This window comes from Oryctolagus cuniculus, chromosome 6 (genome assembly GCF_964237555.1).
Source record: "Oryctolagus cuniculus chromosome 6, mOryCun1.1, whole genome shotgun sequence".
NCBI classification, from domain to species: Eukaryota; Metazoa; Chordata; class Mammalia; order Lagomorpha; family Leporidae; genus Oryctolagus; species Oryctolagus cuniculus.
Window position 1 is genome coordinate 124,661,656 of NC_091437.1, and position 13,779 is coordinate 124,675,434.

At 34.5% G+C, this 13,779-nt stretch overlaps 1 protein-coding gene across 22 annotated transcripts in view; it reads left to right on the top strand.

Annotated features, from left to right (window-relative positions):
- VPS13B (vacuolar protein sorting 13 homolog B) overlaps positions 1-13,779 on the top strand; it is a 778,478-nt gene that overhangs the window by 90,616 nt on the left and 674,083 nt on the right. For 21 of the 22 annotated variants that reach the window (XR_011389260.1, XR_011389259.1, XR_011389261.1 and 18 more), the window contains 3 exons: positions 134-303; positions 4,476-4,670; positions 10,213-10,337. Coding sequence is in view for 18 of the 22 variants with exons in the window: in XM_051844655.2 (XP_051700615.2) it covers positions 134-303; positions 4,476-4,670; positions 10,213-10,337 (490 nt within the window). In the remaining 4 variants the exon portion in view is untranslated. Of the gene's footprint in view, positions 1-133; positions 304-4,475; positions 4,671-10,212; positions 10,338-11,314; positions 11,474-13,779 lie in introns of those variants that run through there. The other variant, XM_051844666.2, reaches the window with a different exon arrangement.

Consider the following 13,779-nt stretch of genomic DNA (forward strand, 5'->3'; position numbering starts at 1 on the left):
TTATTTGTACAAATGTTTCATTATTGGAAAAACCAACAGAATTTGTCCATGAAGTTTGTTAACAGATTAATTTTTCAGTTGTTTAAGAAAATCATTTAAAGTATTATTCATTAAATTTTCATTTTAATTTTAGATATGAAGGATGAAAATGAAAGAATACTGAATCCTGAAGAAGTAGCTTCCCTGGAGGAATATATTCCTACTCGACATACAACTATTACTCTCCTCAAATGTACCTGTACAATTTTCATGGCTGAATTCAACTTGTTGGACCACTTGATACCTGTCATTATGGGAGAAAAGGTATATTTCGTTATTCCCCTACATATATGCATGTATTTAGTTATTACATAAAAGAACTTCTGTTCAAATGATTATCCTTAATGCAATAAAAGCAATGTAATTATTGTTAGTTCTTAGAAAGTAAAATGTATGTATTTTAATAAAGTGAACTTAATCTAAAGCTGTGTAAAGAAATGTTGAAGATCATGGGTTTATTAGAAGTTAGAGCATATGTTATCTTTAACAGCTTAGACAATTGCTTTTATCTCTAAACTTTGCTTTTTCTGGAAAACAAGAGTTTTATTTCCCAGCAAGCTTACAGATTTAATCAATAAATAAATAATAAGCACAGATAGATTCAGATATTTTATTACTACTTAGCAAAAGAAAAATCAGTAATGGTGTTAGATGTGAGATGACTAGCAATATGCATGGTAGGGCATCTTGTTGGCGAGGATGCCATTTCACACAGTTGCTTAGCAATTATATATCCTGCTGGTGTACTCTTTTTTTTTTTTTTTTTTTTTTTTTTTTGACAGCTAGAGTGGACAGAGAGAGAGAGACAGAGAGAAACGTCTTCCTTTGCTGTTGGTTCACCCTCCAATGGCCACCGTGGCCTGCGCGCTGTGGCTGGCACACCGCGCTGATCCGATGGCAGGAGCCAGGTACTTTTCCTGGTCTCCCATGGGGTGCAGGGCCCAAGCACTTGGGCCATCCTCCACTGCACTCCCTGGCCACAGCAGAGAGCTGGCCTGGAAGAGGGGCAACCGGGACAGAATCCGGTGCCCCGACCGGGACTAGAACCCCGTGTGCCAGCACCGCAAGGCGGAGGATTAGCCTAGTGAGCCGTGGCGCCGGCCCCTGCTGGTATACTCTTAAGAGGGCTAGGTGGGGAGGACCATATTATCTGAATGAGATGATGATAAGAAACTGTCTCAGGATGGCCTCCTTCAAGGTGGGACAATGCCTGAGAAATAGTTGTTTCGCAGCCCTTTAGAAGACTCCTTGTCTTCCTTTGTTCTTAGAATATCACTATACATTCTACTAAGGCTTGTGTCTGCTGCGGGTAAACCTTGCCTTTGTGACATGGATTTGTGTCATGTTATCAGGTGCTGACACAGATCAGTTCCCCTTGGATTATTTTGAATATTGAATAGGATAATGTATGTCAACCATTTTGCACATACTAGGAACCCAGTGATTACTACTGTTGTTATCAATGAGGATTTATTTAATGCTTAATAGTTTAAAGTTCTTATGCAATATGTTGCTTTCTCAGTTTGAGTTATACATGTTAGTCCTTATCTGTTAATTTAAATTTGTTAGTTTTCTTGGACATATTTCTTTTGATGGCCACATGATGATTATAGAATTATAAAGCGTACTAACTAATAATAATTTCTTGAAGTATGGCAGGGAATTGCTTGATGAATTAGTTCCATTTTGTATATTTGCTTCCTATTGAGCACTCATAACTATTATATTGCATTGCTTTATGAATAAGAGATCATCTAGAGAAAATTTCACTAGAGAAAATGAAAGCCATCAGTATTTTGTCAGTTCCATTTTTAATGTAATGTAATATTTTAAAATATTTTTTCAGAGCAGTTTTAAGATGATGTAAAATTTGAGAAGGTGCAGAGATTTCCCATGTATTGCTTGCTCATGCATATGCATAGTTATCCATTATTAACATCCCACACTAGACTGGTAAATTTGTTAGAATTGATGAACTAACATTGGCACATCATTACCAAAAGCTGCTAATTTATATTAGGGTTTACTTTGGTGTTTTATGTTCTATCAGTTTTGACAAATGTGTAGTGACGTACATCTGTCATAACAGTTTCATTCAGAGTAGTTTCAGTGTCCTAGAAATCCTCTGTGCTCTACCTGTTTATCTTTCTCCCTTTGTAACCACTGACAACCACTGATCTCTATACTGTCACTGTAATTTGCCTTTTCTAGAATGTCATACATTTGGAAACATAGAGTATTTTAGCCTTTCCAGATTGGCCTCTTCCATTTGGCAATACCTATTTAGAGATCCTCCATTATTTTCATGGCTTGAAAGTTCATTTCTTTTTAGTTCTGAATAGTATTCCAATATCTGGGTATACCAAAATTATCAGTTCACTTGCTGAAGACCATCTTGGTTGCTTCAACATTTTGGTAATTAGGAATAAGCTGATATAAATATCTGTATGTATGTGTCGTGACTATAAAATTTTGCATTCTCACCAGCAGTGAATGAGTGTTCCACATCCCCTGCCAGCGTTTGGTGTTGTCAGTGTTTTAGAATTCTCCATTCTAAAACCGTGTAGTGACGTCTCATTCAGATTTGCTTCCCTGATGATATATGGTGTAAGCGTCAATCTGTAGGCTTATTTGCCTACATGAGGAGTCTCTTCAGATTTTTCACTCACTTTTTAATAGGGTTATTTGTTATCTTCATGATTTTAAGTCTTCTTTGTATACGTTGGATACTAGTCCTTTGTCAGATATGTCATTTGCAAATATTTTTCCATTCTTCTGTGGCTTGTCCTCTCATATCGATAGTATGCTTCACAAAGTAAAAAAAATTTAATTTTAGTGTAGTCTGGTTTAACAGTTGTTTCTTTCATGAATTCTGTCTTTGGTGTTCTATCTAAAAGTTATCACTGTACCCAGGGTCCTCAGCTTGTATCTTTTAAGAAATTAGTCCATCTCATTTAGGTTATCAAATTTATAGACAAAAAATTTTTCATAGTATTTCTTTAATGTCCATGGGATTTCTAGTGACATTCCTCTTTCATTGCAGATATTTTAAGTCATGTATTCTTTTTTAAATTAGGTTATCCAGCGGCATACAAATTTTTATTGACCTCTCCAAAGAACCAGATTTTCTTGCTTTTTCCCCTTGATCTGTTTTCAGTTTCATTGATTTCTGCTCCAGTGTTTATTATTTCTTTTCTTATGCTTATTTTGGATTTAATTTGCTCTTCTTTTTCTAGTTTTAGGTTGAATTTAGATTTCTTCTTTTCTAATATGTGCACTTAATGTTCTAAGTTTCTTTCTAAGCACCATTTTTACTACATCCACAAAATTTGGAATTGTGTGGTCAATGCATCGTGAATGCCAGTAGTATTGTGATACTTAAAAAGAGAAAACAGAACAATGAATTTGTTATTGTCATATTTTCACATTCTTCTTGGGAGGGAAGTCATAGTGTTCTCCTTGAGTAACATAGGTTTGGCATTTTGAAGGCATTAAGGAAAAGCAGGAAAGGGTTACCTGCCAATCATTATATGTACTCTGGGCATCTTTATTTTATTTTTTAATAGATAACATATTTTTAAAAAGATTCATTTATTTATTGAAAAGTCAGAGTTGGAGAGGCAGAGGCAGAGAGAAAGTCTTCCATCCCCAGGTTTACTCTCCAAATGGCTGCAGTGGCCAGAGCTGGGCTGATCTGAAGCCAGGAGCCAGGAGCTTCCTCTGGGTTTCCCATGCGAGTGCAGGAGCACAAGGACTTGAGCCATCTTCCACTGCTTTCCCAGGCCATAGGAGAGAGATGGATCTAAGTGGAATAGCCATGACTCAAACGGGCACCATATGGCATGCCGGCACTGCATGCGGTGGCTTCAACTACTATGCCATAGCGCTGGCCCCTCTGGGCATCTTTAAAATTTATTGGAAACTCAGAAAGGTTCTGTAACACTGAGAATACTAAGTCCTCTTTAGGATTCTTAGGACTTTCTGAGACTTTAACATGTAATTTTAGTAGATACTGTATGGAACATTGAAGTTCTTTTTTTCCTGTAAACTTTGCCTGTTGTAAGTGTGACACTTAGTTCTTTAGTTATATAAATGTGAATAAAGGGAAAGAAAAGTAAAAGATGACTGGCTGTTGGTATCTAGAAAAGTTTTTGGAATGATTGAGTTTATAGTGAAGAAAATACCTACATCAAGAAATAAAAAGTATTAGTAAAAAAGTAAGGATAATTTTGCCATAAATACATATTCTTTGAAATATGAGACATATTAAAAATAGATGTTTGTGTTTGGTTATAGCAAGAGTTATACGGAAAGGCATGTTTACTAGATCGATTTGATGTTACTGCATAATGTTTAGGTTAAAGCCTTAATAGAGGGAACAGCACATCAGCCGCTACTCTACTCCTGAATTAATAAACTGAACACAATTTTTCCAGACCTCAAGTAACTTCATGAATGCTACAAATTTCCAGTCTCTTCGACCTTTGCCATCCATTCAGATACTTGTGGATAAAGTTAATCTGGAACATTCTGTGCCAATGTATGCAGAACAGTTGGTGCATGTGGTCAGCAGCCTTACTCAGCCTTCGGATAATCTGCTTCATTATTGCTATGTGCACTGTTACCTTAAGGTAAGAAAAGTGATTGTTTTGTTTATTATTAATCTGTTTGGCCTCAGGAGCATCAAGTAAGTTTTTTTCTCCTTGAAGTTGTAATTTCATAAATTTGATACTTTGAAACTTAAGATTTAAGTAATATGTAAGGTTTCTTCATTATTCCAATATACTTAAATAAGGAAAATACATGTGTACATCTTTTGAAGATTTTTTGTCAGTTTCTTGAGGTTCATATATCAATATTTGTAAGGTTATAGTAATTTGAACTTTTGGAGATTCTGTCAGTTTTTGTAAGCATAATGAAAGAGCATGTGATTCAATATGGATGCTTCAAAACACAGTTTTGAAGAGAACATTTCTGTGAGGCAACCTGTTTTGTTTAAAAACAAAAAAAGGGAGGGGGCCGGTGTTGTGGCATAAAGGGTTAAGCTGCTGCCTACAGCACTGGGATCCCATGTCGGTGCCTATTTGAGTCCCGGCTGTTCCACTTCTGATCCAGCTCTCAGCCATGGCCTGGGAAAGCAGTGGAAAATGGCCTCAAGTCCTTGGGCTCCTGCACCTGCGTGGGAAACCTGGAGGAAGCTCCTGGCTCCTGACTTTGGATCAGCCCCAGCTTTGACTGTTGTGGCCATTTGGGTAGTGAACCAGTGGATGGAAGACCATCTCTCTGTCTCTGCTTCTCTGTAACTCTGCCTTTCAAATAAATAAATAAATGTTAAAAAAAGTTATCTATAAAAAAAGATGCCCAGAGTATGTATAATGATTGGCAGGTAACACTGCATCCACGTGGGAGACCGTGATGAAGCTCCTGTTTCCTGGCTTTAGCCTGCCCAGTCCTGGTTGTTGAGGTCATTTGGGGAGTGAACCGGCAGGTGGAAGTCTCTATCCCCTTCTCCCCTTCCCCACACCCTTTTTTTTTCTGTTGCTGGAACTCTGCCTTTTGAATAAATAAAATAAATCTTAAAAAAAAAAAGGTTTGGGGCTGGCATTGTGGTACAGGGGGTTAACTGCTGCCTGCAATTCCAGCATCACATATAAACATCAGTTTGAGTCCCTGCTGTTCCGCTTCCAATCTAGCTCCCTGCGAATGCACCTCACAAAGCAGTGGAGGATGGCCCAAGTGCTTGGACCCCTGTCACCCATGTGGGACCATATGGACTTCGTGTCTCTAAGCTTCTATCTAGCCCAATCCAGGCTATTTAGTCCATTTGGGGAATATACCATTGGATGAAAGATCTCTCTCCCTCTCTTTTGTGCTGTTACTCTGCCTTTCAAATAAATGTGTCTTTAAAGAAAAGTTTAACCACATTTTCTGGTGACATTTCTCAAAGTTATATTAATCTCTTGATATAAAAGACAAATTTCTTGTTAAATAATTATGTGAAGAGAATTATTGGAACTTTTGCCCAGCTATTCCATTTTTCCTTTTTTACATAAGCAGTGCATTCCAGCACAGGTTCACACAATGATGAACTGAAATGTTGAGTGGAAAGTATTTTTGCTTATCAAAGACAATATATCCAATCAAATTGTGTTCTGTGAACAAAATTTGAATATCAGATAAGTATTTGCCTTGTTTTCTTGAAGCAGATGTAATTTTAGACCTTTCAAAGATACTATGTTTATGTAGAATTCATGAATAGTGATACTCAGCTCTTTTTTAACATGTTTATTACTCATTGGCCATTTCTATTTATTCTTTCAAGAAACAGCTGTTCGGATTTTCAGCCGATTTTTAAATTGGTTTTTCTTTTGATTGTTTAGTTGCAAGTGTTCTTGCTGTAATATTCGAAGTGATTTTATTTCTTTTTAAAAAAGATTTATATATTTGAAAGGCAGAGTTACAGAGAGAGGAGAGGGGAGGAAGAGAGAGAGGGAGAGAGAGAGAAGAAAGAAAAGAAAGAAATCTTCCATCTGCTGGTTCACTCCCCAAATGGCTCCATCTGCCTTTGCTGGCTGAGGCTGAAGTCAGGGGCCTGGAACTCCATCCTGTACTCCCACATGGGTGGCAGGGGTCCAAGTCTTTGAGCCAGTGTTTTTTTTTTTTTTTTTTTTTTAATAAAGATGACACCAGGACAGTGTTCATTTTAGTTGCTTAAATTATTGGTAGGGGGGAAAAAGCAAGAAATAATACTTCTTCCTTTCCCTCCATAATTGAAAAACCTAAGTACCATTTTCCCCATAGTTATCTTTTGTTTCAGTGAATACTTACCCAGAAACTAGATTGGGGAGTTTAAGTGTGTAGGTTAAAAAAAAAAAAATTGTAGTAGACTTTGGGCTACTCTTTGAAGATACTTGCTGATGAAAGGAGACAAATGTTATTTTACTGCTTGTTGCAGAGGAGGTGGTGGTCTGACAGCTTGTTTTTCTTTAAGGGTAAGTGGAGAATCAACCTTCCCTTTCCAGGAGAAAGGGACAATGATTACTTGTGTCTTTGTTGAAGCATCTTTAAGATGCTAGCTATATTATTTTACTGTGTGTCTTAAAATGGCAACAACATAAAAATGATTTTACATAACTTATGTTTTTGTTATCACTTGATTTTTATGATTTTAAAATTGCAAATACTAATTCATCACAGTAATTTTTGTTTAAAATGAAATAATTTGTATTATGATGTTGCTAAATTTATTACAGTTTTTTTTTTGTTGAGATCTTGTCAGGAACATTTGTTGTAACATGTTGGAGTATCGATGTTGTATTTTATTATTTGCTAATTGCATATTTTTAAGTGGCCTTACATGTTTAACTTTCCATTTAATGTTATTTGTAGTTAATCTTATTCAAGTTTGCGTTTCCTTTTACTCAAATTGCTTCTGGTAGTTATTGCTTCATACATTTTTACTGTTTTAGACTATTGGTTTATAATATTCAGCACTTTATTTCTGGTTATATAAACTATCCTCCTTAGCAACTTAGATTCACATTTTGCTGGATCTCCTTTTTCCAGATTCAGTATTTATAATCTAGGTCAAAAGATGCTGACAAATTATTATGTTACATAGTCACTGTAAATATGTATATCTTTGATGAAGTTTAGAAGGAGTTTAAAATTTTTTATTGAAATAATTATTTTTAAAACTTCTGATTTTTATTTTATTTGAAAGACAGAGAACCAAGGGAAAGACACAGAGATTTTCCATCTGCTGGTTCATTCTCCAGTGCCTGCAACAGTTAGGGCTTGGCCAGGCCAAAGCCAGGATCCCATAACATGTGGGTGTTAGGGACCCAAGTACTTGAGCCAACATCTGCTGCCTTCCAGAATAAGCATTAGCAGGAAGCTGGATTGGAAACAGAGTAGTCAGGATTTGAACTAGGCCCTTTGATCTGGAATGCATGTATTCCACATGTTGCCAAACACCGGTGTGAAACTGAAATAGTTATTTTTGATGTGGTGAATGATAGGAAGCCCAATACGATCCTTTAAGTATAAAATTAATTTGGCTATCTATAGAAGATAATTACTTTGTTGAATGTACCTTCTTCCATACTGTTTTTATGTACTTGAATTTTTCCTTAGAAGCATCTTTGTGTAAGATGGAAATATAAACTTTTTAGAAAACAACAGTGATAGGCAACTTCCCTAGTACTCCTTTGCAGTTCTACACACAACCAGCAGGGGATCTCCTCTGCAGTGTGGTTAATGATAGTGTCTCTGATTATACTGTTGGAGCATGTAATGGAAAATTAGAAAGTGGCTTTGAGAGTTCTTATTGAACATAAGGTGATATGACATGTTAAGGTATTACCCTTATTCATATGACTAGAAATATGTGAAGGTTAGACATTGTTTGAATAATTGTGTTTGGGATTAAGTCATATTAATTTGTAGTTTTCAGTATCCTTGAAATAATGGGCCTTTAGAAGGAATTAGAAAGCACAGTTCCAGCACACAGTGTTGCTCAGAACAGGTCCTCAAAAGGAATGAGTGTGAAATACCTAAATTTTAATGAATGATTGTAAGCAATCGCTTTAGTATTAGAAGTGTGACTTTTCCTTTCCCTTCTTAATCCTGTATTTCTTACCAGTTGGTTAATAAAGACCTATAGAAGTTAAATAGATGTATCACTTCACCTTGATACATTGTTTGATAGTAATTACATTATTAAATAATGTGAATTGATAGTACTTGGGTAGGTCTTCTGAAATGAATTTTCTCTGAAAATGTCATTGCTAATAATGCCTTATTTCTTTTTTTAAAAACTTTTATTTAATGAATATAAATTTCCAAAGTACAGCTTATGGATTACAATGGCTTCCCCCCCATAATTTCCCTCCCACCCACAACCCTCACCTTTCTCGCTCCTTTTCCCCTTCCATTCACATCGAGATTCATTTTCAATAATGCCTTATTTCTGAAATGTTACTTTATTCAGTGGAAATTTATTTTAGAACAATTGACTTGACAGTTTGATGAATAATCATGACATGATAACTTTTTGAAAACATTTGGAAATGGATTAACACTTTTAAAAAATTGATCATCTTATACTCATTAAACAAATATTTTCAAAAATTAGGAAATTTTAAACATGTCTCAGAATATAATTTTATAGTTAATCAGTATATGTAAAGTTATTTCAAAATGCTTATGGAAAATAGAATTTAAAGATAATTTATTTTCAGTGCACAATTTTTTTGAAATCTATGCAGAGTTTTTCCATAATGTGCATTTTCCTTGAATATTTTAAGCTACCTTTGTGTGGAAGTTGTTACTTTGTAAATCCAAGGAATAAAAAATAATAAGACAAATTTTGGGGTTAAATTGCTTTTGCATCTTGAATAACAATAGCTCTTTGTATTGCTGTTTCAGAATTCCCAGTATAAGATGTTTATCTTTTATCACACTGGGAATAATTGAAGCAGAAATGCCAGTTTTCTACAATGTTTCATATCAAATGTGATGTTACATTGTTTCTTTCTGTTGGGATAGATATCTTGTCTATGAATTTCAAGGATTGCTTATAAACTCTTTTGTGTGATCTGCTCATTTTAACTATAAACATATGAAGAGTAGTTTATTTCAAATTTCCATATTTCAAATTTCCTTGTGTGTAAAACCTCACAAAAGAAAATGGAAGGAGTAGCATTCTGTAGGTTCATTTTCATGTATGTATAATGCAATTTGAAGGCAAAACACATTTTTAAGATTGTTCTTGTACTTAATGTTACGTTAATTATAAAATATTAACACTTATTAAGGTTATTTTTTAGAAGGTAGAAAATGCAGTCAGCTATTTATGAAAAAATGAACATTTTAACAAACTACTATATTAGGGCTATATATAGAAATGTGGAACTTACAAATTTAGTCAATAGAAAGAGTGGTGATCTTTCAGAGATGTGAAAGAAATACTGTATATTTATATATCTTAATTTTGATTTGGTTAATGTCAAATTGAATAAAAGAAAATTCTGATCGCTTGGAAAGTGGAAGACGACATTGGAACACACTTAGTGTGCAGCTGTCGTACAGCAAATTGAAACTGAAGTATTTCATCCTGTGCTTATTAAAAGATTGTTTCTGTGAACATTTGGATCTTTTCTTTTGTTTCAGATATTCGGTTTCCAGGCAGGACTAACGTCTTTGGATTGTAGTGGATCTTATTGCTTACCTGTACCGATTATTCCCTCTTTCAGTACTGCTCTTTATGGTAAACTTCTGAAACTCCCCACATGCTGGTAAGTATTACGTTAAAATGTGGTTTACGTTAATTTCTATTTATTATCTTGGAAGGGAAAAAACCAAACGTCTTATGTCCATATGTTTGTTTTATGCAAAACATTAGAAAATATCTGAAGTACTGGCTTTTACTGATACACTAAAAAATCTTTTTAATTTCTTAAATATGTTCATAGTATATTTTGTCCAGTAATAACTCTTTGGTTTAATGACAATCCATGTTGGAGGTATTATAAAGTACTGCTTTTTCATATTGTAATAGGACATAAAATGCACAAGTGCCCAATTTTTTTTTTGAGGGGCTATAAAGGTTCAAAAAAAGTACTGTGAGTTAATATCAAGGCCAGAATATTTATCTATTGAATAATAATTTCACTCATTCATAGCCACTGAGTGAAAATTATACTCATTATATAGAGTTAGAATATATTTGATGTCGCTAGTAGCTACATTTTGGGAAATGTTGATTTTAATCTTTTTCATTCAGGGCGGAATTGCTTTAATTGAAGATCACATTACCTTTAATTTGAAGAGATTCACAGAAAGCAAGCCAATAGTTGCTAATCATACATTTTTAGTTGAAAGGAATGATTTCATGTATTAAAAGAAATAATTGCTTAAATATATGAAATTATTTTCTAGTGAAAATTGTTTTAGTATTTTAAAAGGTGAATTACTTCAATTTGGAATACATCTTTTGCATTCTCATCATAGTGTGTAATTTATTTTTATAAGATATATGTTCCATTAAGTTTTTATTCAGTGATGTTTAAGAAAAATAATTTATCTGAAATATTTCAGTGTTCCTTTAATAATACATAGATTTAATAATGGAATCAGTAATGTAAATTCTTACATTTTCAGGGACATTTTATACTGATAGAGAAAATTAAAAACAAAATAGAAATTGTAGTTGAAACCAGTTCCATTATTTGATGATTATTCTTGATTTATCTTTTTTTTTTTTTTTTGCAAGGGAAAGGGTTTATTGGGGTACAACCTGCAGACCAGAGTGAAGGGGCGGCGAAGAAAAAAAGGAGAAACAGAATATAAGAGAGAAACAGAGAAGAGAGGAGCTAGCAAGGAGAGAAGATGGAGCAGATAAGAGGAGAGAGGAGAGCAGAGCCAAGAGCCCAGAGGAGGAGGCTAGAGAGAGGAACCGAGAGAGAGCAGGAGAGAAGGGCCGAGAGAGAGCAGGAGAAAAGGGACGATTTATCTTAATAAATTTCATGCTGTTCTAACTCACCCATATTTTAATGTTCTTTATTATGTTATATAGAGATACATTTAAGTTTTTGTTTGCAAATACATAGCACATGCTGCGTTTGATTCCAACTTCTATATTCTGATCTATCAAGAAATAGTGTGGGATTTATACCAGTTGAGATGTTGCTAGCAGTTTTAATAGGTATTTATGAAAACTTATCTCAGTTATGTGCTGATTTATTTATTATGTGTAAGGCTAAAACAATTTTAGTATAAATATTGCAATATACTATAGAGATTTCTTCTTCAAAAAGCCAGAATTCCTAAAATAAGTTATCACCTGTATAGGAAAGAATATTTAAATAAGAGAGGCTTATTTTAAGTATGTGTAGGACTTACTATAAATATTGTCTGTGGTTTAATATGTCTGTAGACATTTGTAACAAAATAGTCCAATTAAATAACGAAAGCCTGAGATCACAGAATGTTAATATTTACTTGGTTATGCTTTGTTTTTTTGTAGATAAGACCACTTCTGCATTATTCTGTGGTGATATTTTTGCTATGTTTGACAGAAATATATTGCTTTCAAATAGTTGCTTTAAGTTAGTTAATAGGAAATAAATTATTTTTGATCAGTCTATTCTTAGCAACTCTGTATTCAAAGTAGTAAATAGAAAATTCAGTATATTTAGATACTGCTTAGTTAAGTGCAGTTTGAACTCAGTGAAATGCCAGATACATGATATACTGCTTGACTAAATCAAAATCAGTATGAAGATGGGGAATTTTATTTAACTCCTGTGGTGAGTGAGGATTATTTTCGTAGAGTAAATTTTTGTTATGTCATTAAATGTCAACTCTGTTCCCACTCATGGTTTCCCCTTCTTCAAGTTATACAAGCTATTTCATTTGGATTCCACATTCTAGAGTTTATTAAAGTTACAGATATGATTATATGTATATTAAGGTACTTCAAAAAATTTTGTGGAAAGATAGAATTAAAAGATACACTTATTTCAGCCCCCAAAAGTTTTAAAACCATGCAGTCTTTTATGTGGTCCATATTTTCTATGAACTTTTGGCAGACCTATAGTATTCATGGGTTTCCAATTTTTTTGCACCAAAATAAATTTATTTCTGTTTTTCAATAAACTTTTGGAAGTATCCTTTTATATTTTGTATAAAACACTTTTACTATAAGCTACAGCTTTCAAAATAAGGCTTTAGTCAATGTAAAAAATTTTAATGTTTTGAATTACTAATCTATATGTAAATCAACAACAGTTTATATTACTTTTTATTTAAAATAATTTCTGAATTAAACTTAATTACATGTGAGCTAGAAGCTAATGAAATTTAATCAGTACAGATAAACATGTACTGTAAGATTGAAAATAAATTATTTTTCTCATTTACATTTTCCTATTAACATGAATACTTGAATATTTTTGTTTGTTTGTTTTTTTTTTTTTTTTTTTTTTTTTTTGACAGGCAGAGTGGATAGTGAGAGAGAGAGACAGAGAGAAAGGTCTTCCTTTGACGTTGGTTCACCCTCCAATGGCCACCGTGGCCGGCGCGCTGCGGCTGGTGCACCGCGCTGATCCGATGGCAGGAGCCAGGTACTTCTGGTCTCCCATGGGGTGCAGGGCCCAAGCACTTGGGCCATCCTCCACTGCCTTCCCTGGCCACAGCAGAGAGCTGGCCTGGAAGAGGGGCAACCGGGACAGAATCCGGCGCCCCGACTGGGACTAGAACCCGGTGTGCCGGCGCTGCAAGGCAGAGGATTAGCCTAGTGAGCCGCGGCGCCGGCCGAATACTTGAATATTTTAGCGTCCGTGGACGAGCTATTACTGTATCTCTAAGAATTTACTTTTTGTGAACTTTTTGGTTATATTTTATTGTTAATTCTGCTCTACATGGCTTCCAAATGTGTGACAGTATACTTTTCAGAAATATTTTATTTGCTTACTATTTTACATTGTATTTACATTTAGTTCTGTTAGGCCCTTAGAAAAGGATTGAAAAGTATAGGATCTGGTGTAGGTTCTGTTAGAGAAGACACATTGATCAGTAATATTTAATGGCTGGAATCTCAAGTGCATTAATTAAGTTTGAATTTATCTCTTGTTAAAATTTGAGAATCACTAAAGAGCTGGTCAGTGGGCAGTAAGTGTCGCAACCCTCTTGCTCCTATCAGAATGAAGTGTTAGTCTTACAGATAGTGCTGTGCAT